This window comes from Centroberyx gerrardi, chromosome 21 (genome assembly GCF_048128805.1).
Source record: "Centroberyx gerrardi isolate f3 chromosome 21, fCenGer3.hap1.cur.20231027, whole genome shotgun sequence".
Lineage (NCBI taxonomy): Eukaryota > Metazoa > Chordata > Actinopteri > Beryciformes > Berycidae > Centroberyx > Centroberyx gerrardi.
Genome location: NC_136017.1, coordinates 4,489,890 through 4,507,006, shown reverse-complemented (window position 1 = coordinate 4,507,006; position 17,117 = coordinate 4,489,890). Strand labels below are relative to the sequence as shown.

Here is a 17,117-nt window from a genome sequence, read left to right as displayed (position 1 = left end):
GTGGGGTTTTAACAGGTTTCTAGGGGTCATGAAACTCACTCTAACCCATAAAAAAAACCACAGAAAATATCAGTTCAAGTAAGAAAAATAAAAAACTGCAGTGTGTTTTTTCTTGACAGCAGCCTTTAAACTGTATTGCTAGAGGAAATTCTGTGACATTCACTGTAAGAATAGATGAAGGTTTTGTTTCTCTGTCGTCAAATTGTCAGAAAATTATTGCACACCATCTCACCACACGATACAGTACGAAAAAACACGGGCAACAGCAGCATGGCAGCGTGTGAATATCAGTTTTGCTCCCATCCGTGTATTGTCTCTTTGGCACCAAAAAAAGAGGAGGATTTCTTGGGGATTTTAACACCAAAATATCTGAATGATTGAAAAATAAGAGGATGGAATTACACTGCATACTTGTGTGACGCTATTAGATAAGCATGCTGAAAGCTTTAAGGCAAGAGTGACCTTTGAGAGACGACAAATAAGGTTTTCAAACGAGAAAAAACGAATTGAACAAAGGCAAAATGGATTCAAAATGCAATCTGAAGCCCAATAGAATGTATTCTGTACATACATGTTTTGTTTTATAGCTTTTAAAATGGAACCAATTCATTTTTTAACAAGATTTCGGATCTTACTACCCAGAAAATGTCAAGCGGTGCAACTGTATAAAAACCCTAACCCTAACCCTAATGCACATAAACTGAATTCACCACCACTGAAACCCTAAAAACGTGAATCACTGTAGACTCTAAAATGCACATAACGATTTGATTAAGGATTATATGGAGAAAATGAACCTTTTTATTGCAGGTTTGTTCTCTTCACGGATGTTCGGATTGGTTGCACCGCCTGACATTTGGGGACGTTTGTCGAAACACCCCAAAAAAACGATGAAGTGTCGAAACTCCAAAAAATGAATTGCGTTTCATTAAAAGAAGTGTGTTTGTCCTGAAGCAGACATTGTAAAATAATTGGATATATTGCATTTTTTTTGGGAGGGGGGGGGGGTTCTGGGATTTGGACAGAAGAAACGCAGGTCATAACTGTCTCAAACGTACTCGGATCTGGTCCTGTGACAGGCGTGCGCCGAGTGCACCCGCACCAGAGGGATGGGGACGGGGATGTTACAGTTTTCCTCCTGCAGACACAGAGAAGACGTGAGCAGCAGGGCGCCGGCCACCAGGTGCAGGAACCCCGCCGTCCAGCCGCAGAACAGAGCGTCCCCGAACTCCCAGCGCGGCACCACCGCCGGCACCGTCTCGTCGAAGAAGCGCACGACCGTGAGGTGGGCGATGTACGACACGGGGATGAGGCCCATGACGCCGGCGGCGAGGCACAGCGTCCCCCCGATCATCTTCATCACCCTCTTGAACTTGAGGTCCTCCAGCCGGCTGTCGCAGCTGTTCACCACGTACATGCCGGGGATGGCCAGCAGCAGCCCCAGGAGCCCCGTGGCCACCGTCAGGCACATGAGGATCCGGGCCAGCTTGATGTCCGGCGGCAGGCCCAGCAGGCTGTCGTAGGGTCGGCACTCCAGCGCCCCGAGGTCCTGCACCACGCAGGTCTCCCACAGCCCCAGCTCGTAGCTCTCGGTGGGCAGCAGGTCGGTGGAGAGCGTGAGCCAGGTGGACATCAGGGTGGTGGCCAGGGAGCAGAGCCAGGCCCCCGTGGAGAAGAAGACCCCCAGCAGCTCCAGAGCGCAAACGCTTGGGTCCATCTTCTCCTCCTTCCTCTCTCCGTCTTCTTTCGCCTCTCTTTCTCCCTCTGCCTCGCTCGCCGTCCGGAGGGGAGGGGAGGGGAGGGCTTCACCTCGACCGGGGCATGATTCCTCCCGAGGAATATCCTGTCAGCTCTGGCAGCTCCAGCGTGGATTTGGAAGAAACCCCCTTGAGAGATCGGCTCTCGCTCAAAACACACACACACTCACGCACACACACGCACACACACGCAAGTCGTATCATCTCCAGCTGAGGGGAGAGCTGTGCTGTGCCAAGCTTCGGCCCGGCCCTCCCCTCCCCTCCCCTCCCCTCCCCTCCCTCGGCCCCGCTGCTCGGCCACTGGTCGGAGGGAGAAAGTGAAGGGGGCCGGCGCAGAAAACAACAGCATCATTCAGCTCTGTGTCTAGTAAACAGAGAGGTACACACAGGATGTTGTCCGAATGCAGACAGGATGTTATCAATGTGGGGACTTCTTTTACAGCGCCCACACACTGAAAGGCGTTTGAAGTTAATGGCATCGCTCCCTCTGCTTCCCTGCTTTGTCTCCGTCTTTCACTCTGAGCCCCCATGCAGTGTTGCCAGGCAAGCTGAATAAAAATAGATGAGACGGGTCGGTTTTACATGCACTAAATGTCCTTTTTGGCTCTGTAAAGATGATTAGGTTTGTGAAAACAGGAAAAAGCATGTTTGTTAAATTATTTGGTTTCCATCTCAACCAAAGACGCAGCACCAAGAGTTGGTACTTGCCTTGACTTGGCAAAACCACCTTGACCCCAGACGACTGTGGTCTCTTCATTACACACCACTCCCTCTCAATATATCAAAAACCTGTGTGCTGCTGTCATAAATTAACCTGATTGCATCTGCTCAGTGAGCCAACAACTGCTTGGATGATTCAGTGATTCAGGACTTCTGTGGGATGGCAGGAACAAATCTGAGGAATGTAAACCAGTCACCAAGAGACATGAGTTAATGTTGTGGTTTTCGTTCATCTTTCTAACCACAAGATGTCCTCACATGCCCCAAAACGTTTGCATAGCATACAGAATTGCTCTTAAAATAATACAGTTTCATGACCGACGCCTGCATGACTCCAGCATGTGTATCAGCCACTTGCAGTGACACTGTTCCATTTATTGTTGTTTTACTAATGTGAGTTCACTTTGACACTTTGCTGCACAGCATTACTACAAGCAGAGAAGAGGAAAAGGTAGAGAGCTCTAACTCTGCCCCTATTTATGCCCCTCCTGCTCTCTATGAGTTTCTGGTTTGCAGTTGCTTCGCAAATCTCCTTGCAACCACATCAGGCGCCATCATGGAGGTCAAGTGGAGAATTGGCTGTGCGCCAATATCTATATTAACAGGCCAAGAAAAATAAACATACCTGAAAAAGCTTGTTGAGGTGTGGGTGTTGGTCAGTGAGGTGTTCTCGGTGAAGGTGAATAGTGTGATGAGGTGGATTTGGTTACTGTGACACAGTAAACTGTCTTGTCTTTAGCCCTAGTCTCTACTCCAAAACACTCTGAGTTGTAGCTTGAGAAGAGTCAGCTCAGTTAACCTGAACAAACTGTTAGCTAGCTAACTAGCCAGCAGGCTCATTTAGCAAAGCAACTAATATCAGTGTTACCATGCAACTACTAGCAACTAACGCTAGCTGATGATTATTCTCTAGAACAACAAATAGCAATATATTAATTATTTTTTATGCACTCAATTGTGTGTCGGCCCACCTCTACTCTTTGATTATAGTTTCTCAGGGTTACAAAAGGTGATTCATAATTGAAATAGACGATCTTTGATCGGCTCTGGTACAACGTGGGCACGTAGCTAGATGACAGTTTGAACAAGTGCATTGTGGGAAAGAAGAAATCTCTGACGCCGTCTCTTATTTATTTATATGTGCATATCAGGACACAAGATGCATTTCTGTCTAAATAGGAGCTAAAATGACAGCACAAGTCGAGATTAAATAATTTATTACTTTAAAAGAAATATTTGTCAACCATCGTTTTCAGGACTTCCTGGAAAATGGAGGCCGGCGAAGGTAAAAGACTGAATTTATCGTGCAAAGCTAGCTAGGGGAGATGCTACATAGGAGCTATAACGCTAATGTTACTCTGTCATGACAAGATGCTAGCATGCCATAACAGGTGTAATTGCTGTTGCCGTTCAGTTATATGGCTACAGCTGCAGTATTAAACGCTATAACCATCTGTTTATTGGTTTGTTACTGCATTGTTGTGAATGAAACGTTACACAGCACAACCGAGTGAACGGCAGACCACTGCACCAAATGAAAACAGGGGATCTGTAGGTCCTGTGCAAATGTCTTATTAGCTAAACTCAAGGCCTTAAAGGTTCATTTTAGGTCTTTAATTTAGTTTTAGACATCTTGAAAATGTTGTGGTTTCCTTGACGTGCTGTTTTTCCAGTGAGAAATCAGCGCAGGTCTAGTTGTTTTCATTTTCACGTCCTGCTCAGCTATTCCTGTGTTTTAGACGTCAGATTAAAATTAATACGCTTTATAATGTTTTCTAATAGAGTTTAACTTTGTATAACCTACTTTGCTCATTTGTGATCCTGTCCTGACAAGAACTTAAAAGGCATCCTATGTTGACAGATTTGATTTATGTCTGCAGAAGATATTAGGATGCAGCAGAGTTAAATGCCCAGGAATAATTTAATTTAGTCCTATGACAACTCTGCTAACCACTGGGAACAATATGCATGTTGTGCATAATGCACCTGTGTACAATGTGTTAGGTTCCCAGTGTTTTCCTTAGCTTTGACATGACAGCATGGGACAGCCTGCTGAGAGAAACTGTCACCCTGGATGACAGATTTAGATTTGTATTTTAATTCAGAAGATAGTGTTAGTCTAGTCTAAGCCTTTCCACCCTGATATATAAAAAAAATAAATCATATTGCTTTCTCTTTTTTTTGGCTCAATTGCAAAATGTATTGTGTTACAGTCCTTTTCTACTTTATTTCTTTTTAGATTTAGTTTAGGAAATGCTCCAGAAAAATGTGGGCAGGGGACAAAATGATACACTAATATTTAGACCCTTCTCATCAAAAATAGCAACCTTTTGCATTTGGGAAATTAGTGAATTAGTATAGTGTGGCTTTGCAATAGGTTTTCAATTAAAGATTCTTGTAATATCAAAAAATCATTGGCACATTAATTTGGAGACATTGGTGTAACTACTATAAAGGAACAAGACCATCGCTCAGAAGCCTGTCAGCCTCTAGCGGCCCAAAATGCGGTGAAGACACAATTAGTTTGACAGTGACATACTGAAGTTTAATGTGGTGCTCCTGTCCTCCAGGTGTCAGCAGTGCCACGCCCACAGAGGAGATGAACGGAGCTGGAAACCTCATGGACTTCCTGGACGAGCCGTTCCCTGACGTCGGCACCTATGAAGACTTCCACACCATCGACTGGCTGAGGGAGAAGTCCAGAGACACAGACCGCCACCGCAAGGTCGGGACAAACTCACGCTTTATCACATTTCTGCTTCATGAAACAGCGCACAGTGATGTTTAATTTACTCGTATCTCACTATGGAGGGCGATAGGCTGGTGGTGGCTGAGAGGTAAGAGGAGCGGGGTTGTTTCACCAGTTTGAATCGCTGGACTGGTGGGAAGATTTGGGTGGGGAAAGTGAATGAGAAACACCAAGGCACTTCATCCCAGCTGCTTCAGTAGAGCTTCAGTAGAGCTGCTTCAGTAGCCTAAGAGTAAAAGACTGTAGCTGCCAGGCACATGTGTAACTGTGAGGATGTGAAGCTGAAATAGAGGATGCTTGCTCAGTTAAAAATTGTGTATTTTCTGATAAACAATAGTAGTGTGAGGATGATTTTTCGTTGAAACATCAGGAATTGGACTCCAATTCCAGCCCAAAGTAAACCTCACATTTTGTCCTACGCAAATGTTTTCTTAATCGTCTTTCAAACCCCCTAAAAATTCCACTGAGGTCTATTGAGTAAACCTGATATCAACTTTGTTGGCAAAAATGATGAATTACGATGATTTTGAATGGGTCACTTTGTTCAGAATTCATAAACGCAACCAAAATATGAAGTCTGAGTAACATATTATACAAAATGTTGACACAGATATTGGCACCACTAAGCCCAAGAGGAAACAAGTGTGCATACTTTTGCATACTACATTTTTCACACTACATTTTTACTACAATTTTCCTTTCACTTTGAAGGTATAGATAGGTATATTTTTAGATCTCAAACAGAAAAAATCTCATATAACTGCATTTTAAAGTATGATGCAGCACATAAAAATGTGTAGCTTTTGTTTATCTGTGACCTGTGACCCTTGACTTCCTCACTGTTGGTTCCAAGGAGATTGGTTCCTTGTGATGTTGGTGATCTAGGAATGGAAGTTACTCTGGATAAGACCATCAGCAAACTGCAAAGTGTCAAGGGCTGCACAAACTGTTTCTGCTTGCACAAATGAAAACACCATGGTACCAATAATTCCAGCACACTAGTTTTCTGCTAACTCTACAAATCTGAGAACACCTAAATCAGTTGTCCTGGTTGTTTCCCCCAGATCACCAGTAAGAGTAAAGAGTCCATCTGGGAGCTGATTAAGAGCCTGCTGGACGCCTGGTCAGGATGGGTGGTGATGCTGCTCATCGGACTCCTCTCAGGTAGGCACACACACACACACACACACACACACACTGTCTGATAATGAGCGTGTTTACATGCACACTAATACATCGATCATAGTCCGACTGTGCGATTTCCTTAAAGCTACACTAAGTGATTTTCCGACCACTAGAGGGCGACAGAAACCGCAACACATTTGTAAATAACACACAGCAAAGCCTCTGCACTACGGAGGCCTAGAGGGACAAATGGAAGCTAACCGTACCTAAGGAGAAGTGTCGGCGGTTACCAGTCTGGCTCTGCCCTCCTCAGGTACGCTGGCCGGAGTGATCGACCTGGCGGTGGACTGGATGACGGACCTGAAGGAGGGCGTGTGTCTGTCGGCCTTCTGGTACAGCCACGAGCAGTGCTGCTGGACCTCCAACGAGACCACGTTCGACGACCGGGACAAGTGTCCGCAGTGGCAGAAGTGGGCGGAGCTCATGACCGGACACGCCGAGGTCAGGCCCGCATCTCATCTAAACTGATTCAGGACGGCACACTTATCCATTAGGGCCCGACCCATATGAGACGATACCGATAGCTGGGAGAATTTATGATAATTGATATATCGGCCTATATGCTTTTTATTTTTAGCAAGACTGGTTCTCTCTTCTGAGTAATGCATTCACTCATTACAATGATAAATGATACATCTAAAGGCAAGGCAAGTTTATTTCTATAGTACTATATACATCTATAGTCTATAGCTCTATATACAAAGGCAATTCAAATTGCTTTGCACAAGGTATATAAGATATTAGATAAGAATACAGGATAAGATTAATAAACAAATGAAAAGACTAAAAGTGTATAAGAAGAGAGAACAAATAAAGAATTAAAATGCATAAAAAGAGAATAAAGATCAAGTTTCATAGGCAGTGCATAAGTGCATATTTTCTGGAGAACTGAGATCCAGTAATGATGAAAACAGCATTTCTTTCTGTAAATTTAGGCAGCTGTGGGGCCTAAATTTAATTCTGTCCCATATCTGTCGCTGTTTGGGTCTTAAGTTACGTTTCAAGTTGAGGTTTTAGTGCTAAAAATGTTTTTAATCATAATAATAATCATTTTTAATCATTACTTCTAAAACATTTGAATTAGACTACAATAATTTTAGTTTTAGATGATCATTTTAATTTCACATGTTCTCTAGCAGCGCTGCTAATAGGAAACGCTGCATAAATCAGTTTAAACAAATGAGAAAATGCCCCAGTACCGTAGTTCTCATAGCTCTTGGCACCCCACAGCAGGCCGCATGAGGAGCTGCTCCTGTCATACATTCATGATTTATTATTTTTCGGCAGGGAGCTGGAGCGTACGTGTTGAACTACTTCCTGTATGTTCTCTGGGCTCTGTTGTTTTCCTTCCTGGCCGTATCCTTGGTGCGCGTGTTCGCTCCGTACGCCTGCGGCTCGGGGATCCCGGAGGTGAGCGCTTGTTTCATTAATATCATAATAATAACACTCCACAGGCTCCCATGCAGGTCAGATGGAGTGTATGTGTGTATTTTAGTATGGTGAAATAAGGAAAATGATCACTATTCAATTCTTTAAAGAATGGCAACACAAAAATCATAAAATCATAAGATATTGACACACACAATGTCAATATCTCTGGCCGTTATTCAAAGTGTCATAACAATAAATTAACAATAAATCTGCAATGTCTAAAAAACATTTTCTGAAGAAGTATTTTTCAGACTTTAAAGTGGAAACTGTGCACAAACACATAGACCTATACAGTAGATGTAGGTTGGTCATGCTTTGTGCCATCTTGACTGTTATCTACACTGGGTTTGATTTGTGTTGTTTGCATGTATTTCATGTCTGGTGGTATATCTACAAATATCAACAATTGTGCTTTGGGAATGATGAGATTTCAGGGAGTTAAATAAGTTATCTGTGACTGTTATCGCCCTCTATCTGCGACCAGTAGGAATTGCAACAGCATCAGCAGGGTTTTGGCTCAGCTTGTAGTGGGACTGCAGCTGACACAAATAATAAAGTCATATTTTCTCAATAGAGAGGAATAACCTAGCAAATTAGAGCAGAGATCCAGCAGAAACGTCTAGTGAAGAGGTAATATATCACCCTGCTAAATACTGGAGTAATTAAACTGCTTTGTGAGTTGTTTCTTTGGCTTGAGGACAACATGTATGAGAGTTTTGAAATTCCAGTGGGTGGGGAGTGTTTGTTCCAACACAGACTACGGGCCAGAAAGTGAGTTTTGAAAGCCAGAAATGTCAGCAGCCGGCCAAGTAATCGATAAATCATCGGTGTTGATTAACAGCTGCAGCTATATTAGCATTTTGTGCTATGGGACAGTAAAACCCGTACTCACTGCCCCCTTCTAAACCGACGCTGGCACTGTGCAGATCAAGACGATCCTGAGCGGCTTCATCATCCGGGGCTACCTGGGGAAGTGGACCCTGCTGATCAAGACGGTCACCCTGGTCCTGGCCGTGTCGTCGGGCCTCAGCCTGGGGAAGGAGGGGCCTCTGGTCCACGTGGCCTGCTGCTGCGGAAACCTCTTCTGCAGCCTCTTCTCCAAGTACAGCAAGAACGAGGGCAAGCGGCGGGAGGTACGCCGCAAAACAAGCTGTCACTGTTAGCGCTGTTCAGCTCGGCGGTGAAAAACACAAGTGATAAAACACCAGAACAAGAAGAAACAGGGTATCTGCTGGCTTTTTAAAAGTCTTAAAAATTAGTCAAATGTCTTAAATACAGTTATTAGAGGGCTTATTTTTTCACCAAGCAATCACAGGTTTCTTTGTGCTGCATGTCCACTCTCAGATTAATACAGAACAGAGTTACTAGTACAATATACATCCTGTCTGATTTACTTAACAGTTGGACTTCATGTCCCTTTACTATTCATTTCCTATTGTCCTTTTTCTTATCTTACCCATGTACAGTTGAAGGACTTTCATTAGCTGTGTTCAATCAGTAATAGGCTGCTTTTCCCAGCTTTGTTTCTTCACTTTACTTTTTTTTTTTTATTGGTCTCAAATTCAATTACAGGCAGCAGTAAAAAGGCCTTTAAAAGTCTTAAATTTGGCTTTATGCAACCTGCAGAAACCCTGAGAAAAATCGAAAATGTAACACAGAAAAAAAACTAAAGTGCTTATAAAAAGAACTATGATCAAAGAGTAGGGATGTGCTGATAACAGTATTGGTAGCTGTAGACTCCAGTGTCATTTTATTTATTATTGTGAAGATTTATCTGAAGCTGTAGAGTGTCTTCTTGCCAAGCCACTTTTGGCCTACATCAAGAAGAAACAAGAAAAGACAATTTCTCAATGGGGATCAATAAAGTATTACCTTTATCAATATTCATTTCTCTGTGTCCTGCAGGTGTTATCGGCTGCAGCAGCGGCGGGGGTGTCGGTGGCCTTTGGAGCGCCTATTGGAGGAGTTCTGTTCAGTCTGGAAGAGGTAGGAGACCCCGAATACAGTAGAGTAGAAAGTAAAAGCTGCACTCTACTAAACTACTCAACTAACTACAGAATGGTTCCTTTTGATCCTTTTCCTCTCTTTCTAGGTTTGTTGCTCCTTCCCTCTGAAGACTCCTTGCCTTTTCTTCATCAAACTATCTTCCTCCTCTTCCTCTCTCTTTAGATGAGCCGTGACTTCCCTTTGAAAACCCTGTGTAGTGATTCCTGCTTTCCTCTCTCTTCTGCCCTCCTCTCTCTCTCTCTCAGTTCAACCAAAGAATGATTTTCCCTCTTCAGGTTGTTTCATTTGATTAATTATCAGACGGTTTAAACGATTCAGTATTCAGAAAAATCTAAATCTAGAGAAAAATCAGAAAAACTAGACACGATAATAAATTTGTATAGAAGAAATCTGTTTTTTTCCTTTCTCATAAATCATCTCGCATCACCTCAAAACTACCTTGTGACCCACGAGGCGGTCCCGAGCCCCAGGTTGAGAACCACTGGTCTAGGCTACCATTTCATACCAGTAGGGCAGTCCATTTCTTAACACATCCCTGACCTCCGACCTCCCTCATACCACTTCATCTCTCTCTCTCTCTCTCTCTCTCTCTCTCTCTCTCTCTCTCTCTCTCTCTCTCTCTCTAGTAAAGTGACTCCTTCGCTTTGAAGATCTCTTGTTCCTTCATTCTCTCGTTCTTCCTCCCTCTCAGTGAGCTGAAGACCCAGGAGACTTCCTCTAACAGCCTTTTCCCCATCTTTTCCTTTTTCCTCCTCCCTCCCTCCAGGTGAACTGTCATGTCCGCCTTTAGATCCTGCTGCGTTTGTTCTTTTTCAGCTTTTCTCTTTCTTGCTTTTCTTCTTTCACTAGCTTGATTTTCTCTCTTCTAACACTGACCCCCCCCTCTCCTCTCTTGCAGGTCAGTTACTATTTCCCCCTGAAGACTCTGTGGCGTTCGTTCTTCGCCGCCCTGGTGGCCGCCTTCACCCTGCGCTCCATCAACCCGTTCGGCAACAGCCGCCTGGTGCTGTTTTACGTGGAGTACCACACGCCCTGGTACATGGCCGAGCTGGTGCCCTTCATCCTGCTGGGGGTGTTCGGCGGCCTCTGGGGGACCCTCTTCATCCGGGCCAACATCGCCTGGTGCCGGCGGAGGAAGACCACCCAGCTGGGGAAGTACCCGGTCCTGGAGGTCATCGCCGTGACGGGCATCACCGCCGTCCTGGCCTACCCCAACCCCTACACCCGCCGCAGCACCAGCGAGCTCATCTCCGAGCTCTTCAACGACTGCGGCGCGCTGGAGTCCTCCCAGCTCTGCGACTACGTCAACAATCCCAACATGAGCCGGCCGGTGGACGACATCCCGGACCGGCCGGCGGGGCCGGGGGTCTACAACGCCCTGTGGCAGCTCGCCCTCGCCCTCGTCTTCAAGATCGTCATCACCATCTTCACTTTCGGCATGAAGGTCAGTATGGGAGAGGTGTGAGGGGAGAATTTGAATCGTCTAGAAAATCACATTTTTGAAAGTTGCAATACTGAATTTAGGGCTGGGTATCGAGAACCGGTTCTAATTTAGTCCCGGTTCCAAACCTAAGCCTACTTCACCGGAATCGATAAGCAACTGCACTAACTAAACGATACTTCTTATTGATCATTAAGCATTTTGAACAGCTGGATGCTTCTTCAGTACCTTTTTGATCCTTTCGGTGTGGTAAATACAGTCGGGGGCAATTATTTTGTTTTTGTTCTGTGATGTTGATCTCCAGTTACTTGAATTTTTTTCTCTCGTTCCTGTATATTGTTCTCTAAAGTAAGGCATTATGGCCCATGTGCCTTAGCTGTTTTGAAAAGTAACTGAGACAAAAATAGCTCTTCACAGAAATGTCTGTCTTGAGTAATAAAACAAAGTCAACTTCACGAAAACTGTATGCAGTCTTTTTCCCCTGAAAATGGCGTCAAACTGTGGAATTCTCTACAGAATGATTTAAAGGGTTGTATAAATATCTTTCAGTTCAAGAAAATGTATAAAGAAAGAATAATTAGACTATATGAAGTTGTCAGGTAATGGGTTTCCTTAGTTGATGGTGAATTATAGTGTATGGCTTTTGATTCTTTTTTATTTCTCATGTTACTGTAAGTATTGGTTGTTAAGTAAATGTAATTGACAGACCATCTATTTCTATTGTTTATTTATGTTTTGAGTAAGGGGCAGGCAAAATAAGATTTTCTTCTCCCTGCTCCTTTTCGGTCATGGAATGTGTAAATTGAGTTGTGTTTTGATTGTGAATTGCTTTTTTTTTCTTTTCTGGAGCTGTGCATTACCATGAGCGGAACAAATAAATAAATAAATAAATAAAATATATACAGTAGGAATTGATAAGGGAATTGATAAAGAATCAGATCCATAAGATACAGTACCCAGCCCTAACTGAATTTCAAAAGAAGGCAAGGCAGATAAATTAGCCATTTCTTTAGGCAAACAACCTGCACTTTGCAATATTGACTTCCAAATTGCATCAGACTGCAGCTTATTGGTAGTAGCAGTATGCTGTATGTTTTTTTTTTTTGGTTTGCTAGAGCATGAGATACAAAACAAACTTCTTTCCAAACAGATAATAAAGCATAATCCTCTGATCAGGGCAGGAAACTAACTCTTTCATCTGGACAAATTGCATGTTGTATTAGAATAGAGCCGGGTCGGTTGGCTGCCAAAGCATCTGATAGAGTAGGTAAACTTACTAGGTGTGACCAAAATTGACCGGTGGTAATTTCTTGCTGTGCCAGATCCCGTCCGGCCTGTTCATTCCCAGCATGGCGGTGGGGGCGATCGCCGGGCGGATCGTGGGCATCGCCGTGGAGCAGATGGCGTACCACCACCACGACTGGATCATCTTCAAGAACTGGTGCCGGCCCGGCGCGGACTGCGTCACGCCCGGACTCTACGCCATGGTGGGAGCCGCCGCCTGTCTGGGTGAGCGGACGCCGTCCATACGTCTGTGTATTGCAGCGCAGCGTCTCTTTACATGGGGTCTACAAGGGTGGAGATCTAGAGCACCAGTAGATAAACTGGAATAGTTTCTCAAGTTCTCAAGTTTATTGTTCTGTACAAGAAAATACAGCTGAATTTTCAGTACATTCTCTCCCTGTAATAATAAGCAGTATTGCCCCTAAAATAGTTGTAGCAGTGGTGGTTCTGGGATTTTTGGTTTTGGTTCCCTGTCCATCCCTGTTTTGATCCTATTTTTTGTTTTACTGCAGATTATAACACTAGTTCAAGTTCAAGTTCACTAAAACTAAAGTGCTAAATATGCTTTTTGGAAACAAATCATTTCCTGCAGTTCATCATTTACGATCTCTAAAATATGCATATAAATACGGCCAAATGTTTAAAAAGAAAGGTTATCATTTTGTCAGCCAAGAACTGAAGTGACTTGCTATCCTTTAAAATGGGACATATTTTGTTTTCATTTTGTGCTATCAATCATTTTGTAAGACTGTCACCTTTTTCCAGTGGTGGCTTTTTCATTTTGGGAGAAAACTGTTATTTCTGAATGAGAGGTCCTGCTGTTTCTGCTGGTATGTGCTTATGTTACTAGACTAGTTGGCAGTATTTCCCTGCACCCATGGTACCAAGACACATTCCTCTACCTTTGCTGTCCTTGATGATTCTGCTCGTGTCCACCCAGGCGGGGTGACCAGGATGACCGTCTCCCTGGTGGTCATCATGTTCGAGCTGACCGGCGGCTTGGAGTACATCGTCCCCCTGATGGCCGCGGCCGTCACCAGCAAGTGGGTGGCGGACGCCTTCGGGAAGGAGGGCATCTACGAGTCGCACATCCAGCTCAACGGCTACCCCTACCTGGACGTCCGGGACGAGTTCACCCACCGCACCCTGGCCACCGACGTGATGCGGCCCAGGCGGAGCGAGCCGCCGCTGGCCGTCCTCACCCAGGACTCGACCACCGTGGAAGACGTGGAGACGCTGATCAAAGATACGGATTATAACGGCTTCCCCGTCGTCGTGTCCCGGGAGTCGGAGAGGCTCATCGGCTTCGTTCAGCGCAGGGATCTGACTTTAGCCATCAGTAAGTTAGTTACGCTAGGTCAGTTAAGTGAGTTTAGTGTATTAAAGGAGAGGGGGGGATACGTCCGTTTGACTTTATTGAGACAGTTAGAAAGCTGAGAGAGAGACAGGATTCAGTGGTCGGGTATCTACTACATCTACCCTTTTTTACAGGTTAGTTCAGTTTGTTAGTTCAGAAAATAGAAAGAAAAGAAATACCAAATTTGTGCAGGTGAAATAAAAATAACCAAAGGGGCTTATAAAAGCATTTCACCTCAAAAGAAACAAACACAAAACAATTAGAGCAACCTAGAGATTCAGCTTTCTGTTTCTGTTTCTGTCCTCAGTAAAGTCCGTTTGAAGTTGCATTAAAAAGGTGTTTAAAAGTCTTATATTGGACTTTCTGAAACCTGCAGATACCCTGCTAGCGCTTTCTTTTTCTGTCACTCTCTCACAAACATACAGCACTGTCACTTCACACAATCACTCATACATAAATTTACATGCAACATATTCCTGAGTGAGAGAGAGAAGTGTCAGGGAAAGAAATAAGGATAAAAAGATGCGGTTATGTGTTGTGAAACTGTTCGGATGCACCCAGCATCACCAAGACAAATTCCTGTATGTTCTTTATACTTTTATATATTCTTACTCCTTCAATTCTCTGACCCCCCTCCCCTCTCCTCCGCAGAGACAGCCCGTCAGAAGCAGGACGGCGTGGTGAGCAGCTCGGTGGTTTACTTCACGGAGGACGCGCCGCAGCTGCCGGCCAGCAACCCGCAGCCGCTGAAGCTGCGGCGCATCCTGAACCTCAGCCCCTTCACCGTCACCGACCACACGCCCATGGAGACCGTGGTGGACATCTTCCGCAAGCTGGGCCTCCGCCAGTGTCTGGTCACCAGGAGCGGGTAAGAGCCGCCTATATGTAATTTGTCTCTTACATACCTGCAGTACTTGGGACCCACGGAGAATATTGGCTCCAGAGTCAGCTGTCGGTTGAAACGGCGAGCTCTGTTGCTAGCCTCTTGCTTAAGTTTGAGTTTGTTTATTTATATAGCTTTTATCACAGCATGTCTCAAAGGACTAGATCTAACTGATCAACAATCAACCATAGGACAAACATCAGGAAGAGCAAGACACACAAAAACAAATTTTAGCAAGACATAACAGCCTATCTTGCTGCTAACAATGAGTCCAAACAGGGTCAGATTATTAAAAAATGATCAATTGTTTCAGATCTACAATGCAGTCGATCCAAAATACCACCGTAGAAAAATTAAAAATCTTAAATCAACTATTCTATTAATTTATTATCAAGAACACACTTTTTTTCTATCAGCATTTTGGTGTAACAAAATTTGTTCACTTTTTTTGACCAATGGACAAAAGTTCCATACAGTATAATCTGTCAACTAAATATGATTTGAGCCTAAAAAGGACCAATTCCAAATGTAAAAAAAATATATACATATATATTTTTCAAATAATGTCTTATCCTGAATGAATAGAACTGTATTTAGTGAACATAAGCACATTGGCGCGCTCGTGTGGTGGAACAACACAATGCCCGTTCACTGCATTGTGTTGTGTGTAGGTCAGTGGTTCTCAACCTTTTTTGGCTTGTGAAACCCCTTAAAACAAAGCGATGCTGGTGGTGAACAGTTCAACCAAAGAATGATTTTCCCTCTTCAGGTTGTTTCATTTGATTAATTATCAGGTTTAGATCTAAATCTAGAGAAAAATCAGAAAAAATACACACAATAATGAATTTGTATAGAAGAAATCTGTTTTTTTCCTTTCTCAAAAATCATCTCGCATCACCTCAAAACTACCTTGTGACCCACGAGGCGGTCCCGAGCCCCAGGTTGAGAACCACTGGTCTAGGCTACCATTCCATACCAGTAGGGCAGTCCATTTCTTAACACATCCCTGACCTCTGACCTCCCTCACACCACTTCATCATCTCTCTCTCTCTCTCTCTCCGTGTCTCACCAGGCGTCTTCTGGGCATCATCACCAAGAAGGACGTGCTTCGGCACATGGCTCAGATGATGAACCAGGACCCGGAGTCCATCATGTTTAACTAGTCTGCAGAGCGAGCTTTAACCCCCGGCCTTTGAGACTGTGTAAATAGGTGAAGTAGGTGCGACGCTACTGTACTGCAACCTGTGAAAAGCCAACACCCCTCCCAACAGGCGAGCCCCACCCCTACAGCGCCGACGACAGCACCGCGTCCGTGTTCGATGTTTTTTTTTAAATGTACTTGCACCGGGACATTTTGAATTCAAGGTAGCGAGTGACGAATCCCTTTTTAGGTCAGCGGTAAAGAAAGCTCAACGGTTCATCGTCGTTTTAACATTTCAGACTAAATGATTCAGAGGAATAAAAAGTAGAGAGCATGCTGTAAACATGTCCGCCGGTATCTTCTCTTCACCGCGAGCGCTAGACGTTACATCTGTTTCAGTTTTTAGCAGCGCTGCAGTTTCACAAGTAGCAACAGCAACAGCAGTAGCCGTGATCCACGCTTCCCACAATCATCTGTTTAGTGCTGCTGGCTGAAAAAAAAAAGAGCTGTAAAAACCATACTGAGAGGAAAAACTGGAGACACAAAATCCTTTTTCAGCTGTAATTGTAAGCAGTATTTGCGGCTTAGACATTTTTGCTGATGTTTTTTTGCCGAGGTACCTTGAATCCAAAGTTCTGGGAAGTGCATACTTGGATTTAGGATGGTCTGGAAAAGTATAGAAATCTAATTTGATAATTCCCATCTCTTGAAAAGTTCGGATTTTGCCTATGTCAGGAAAAGTACGGAAAAATATCGTCATTCAGTCCCGATACCCTGCGGCGACACCATCGCGCTTTCATTTCGTACATTATGATATTTGTCGTTATGAAGAATAACAGCGTGAGCGTTCGTCTTCTTAAAGATCAGACAAATCTGGTTAAGAAATGAAGATCTGTGAAAAGTAGGGGATTTGTTTAGGAAAATGTGGAGGAACCCCGGATCGGGTTTCTCTCCTCAGGGTTTAGTGATGAAGTCGACGATATCCGTAGCCTGGTTCCAGACTCCTGAACCGCGACCCGCCCACTCTTCAGATTTGCTCGAGCGATTCAGGGTCTGGTGTTGCTCTATTCAAAGGCGATTTCTCCATCGGAAAAACGATCGGGCCAATCAGCGCCTTTGTGGGCGGGACTAAAGTTTGAACCGTTCGTGCAATGGTTTTTCA

General features: G+C 44.1%; 2 protein-coding genes across 2 annotated transcripts; one reads left to right on the top strand and one right to left on the bottom strand.

The window, feature by feature from the left end:
* Positions 1-1,048: 1,048 nt before the first annotated feature.
* LOC139918860 (claudin-24) lies at positions 1,049-1,717 on the bottom strand. The gene has a single exon (XM_071908390.1). It carries the CDS (start codon positions 1,715-1,717, stop codon positions 1,049-1,051), a length of 669 nt encoding a protein of 222 aa, XP_071764491.1.
* A 1,898-nt stretch (positions 1,718-3,615) lies between these two features.
* clcn4 (chloride channel, voltage-sensitive 4) lies at positions 3,616-16,294 on the top strand. Its single transcript, XM_071908395.2, has 12 exons — positions 3,616-3,762; positions 5,048-5,202; positions 6,291-6,390; positions 6,665-6,852; positions 7,699-7,821; positions 8,769-8,975; positions 9,748-9,828; positions 10,748-11,293; positions 12,613-12,799; positions 13,515-13,913; positions 14,583-14,799; positions 15,887-16,294. The coding sequence occupies exons 1-12, from the start codon at positions 3,747-3,749 to the stop codon at positions 15,975-15,977; spliced, it is 2,310 nt and encodes a 769-aa protein (XP_071764496.1). The 5' UTR covers positions 3,616-3,746; the 3' UTR covers positions 15,978-16,294.
* The last annotated feature ends 823 nt before the right edge of the window (positions 16,295-17,117 follow it).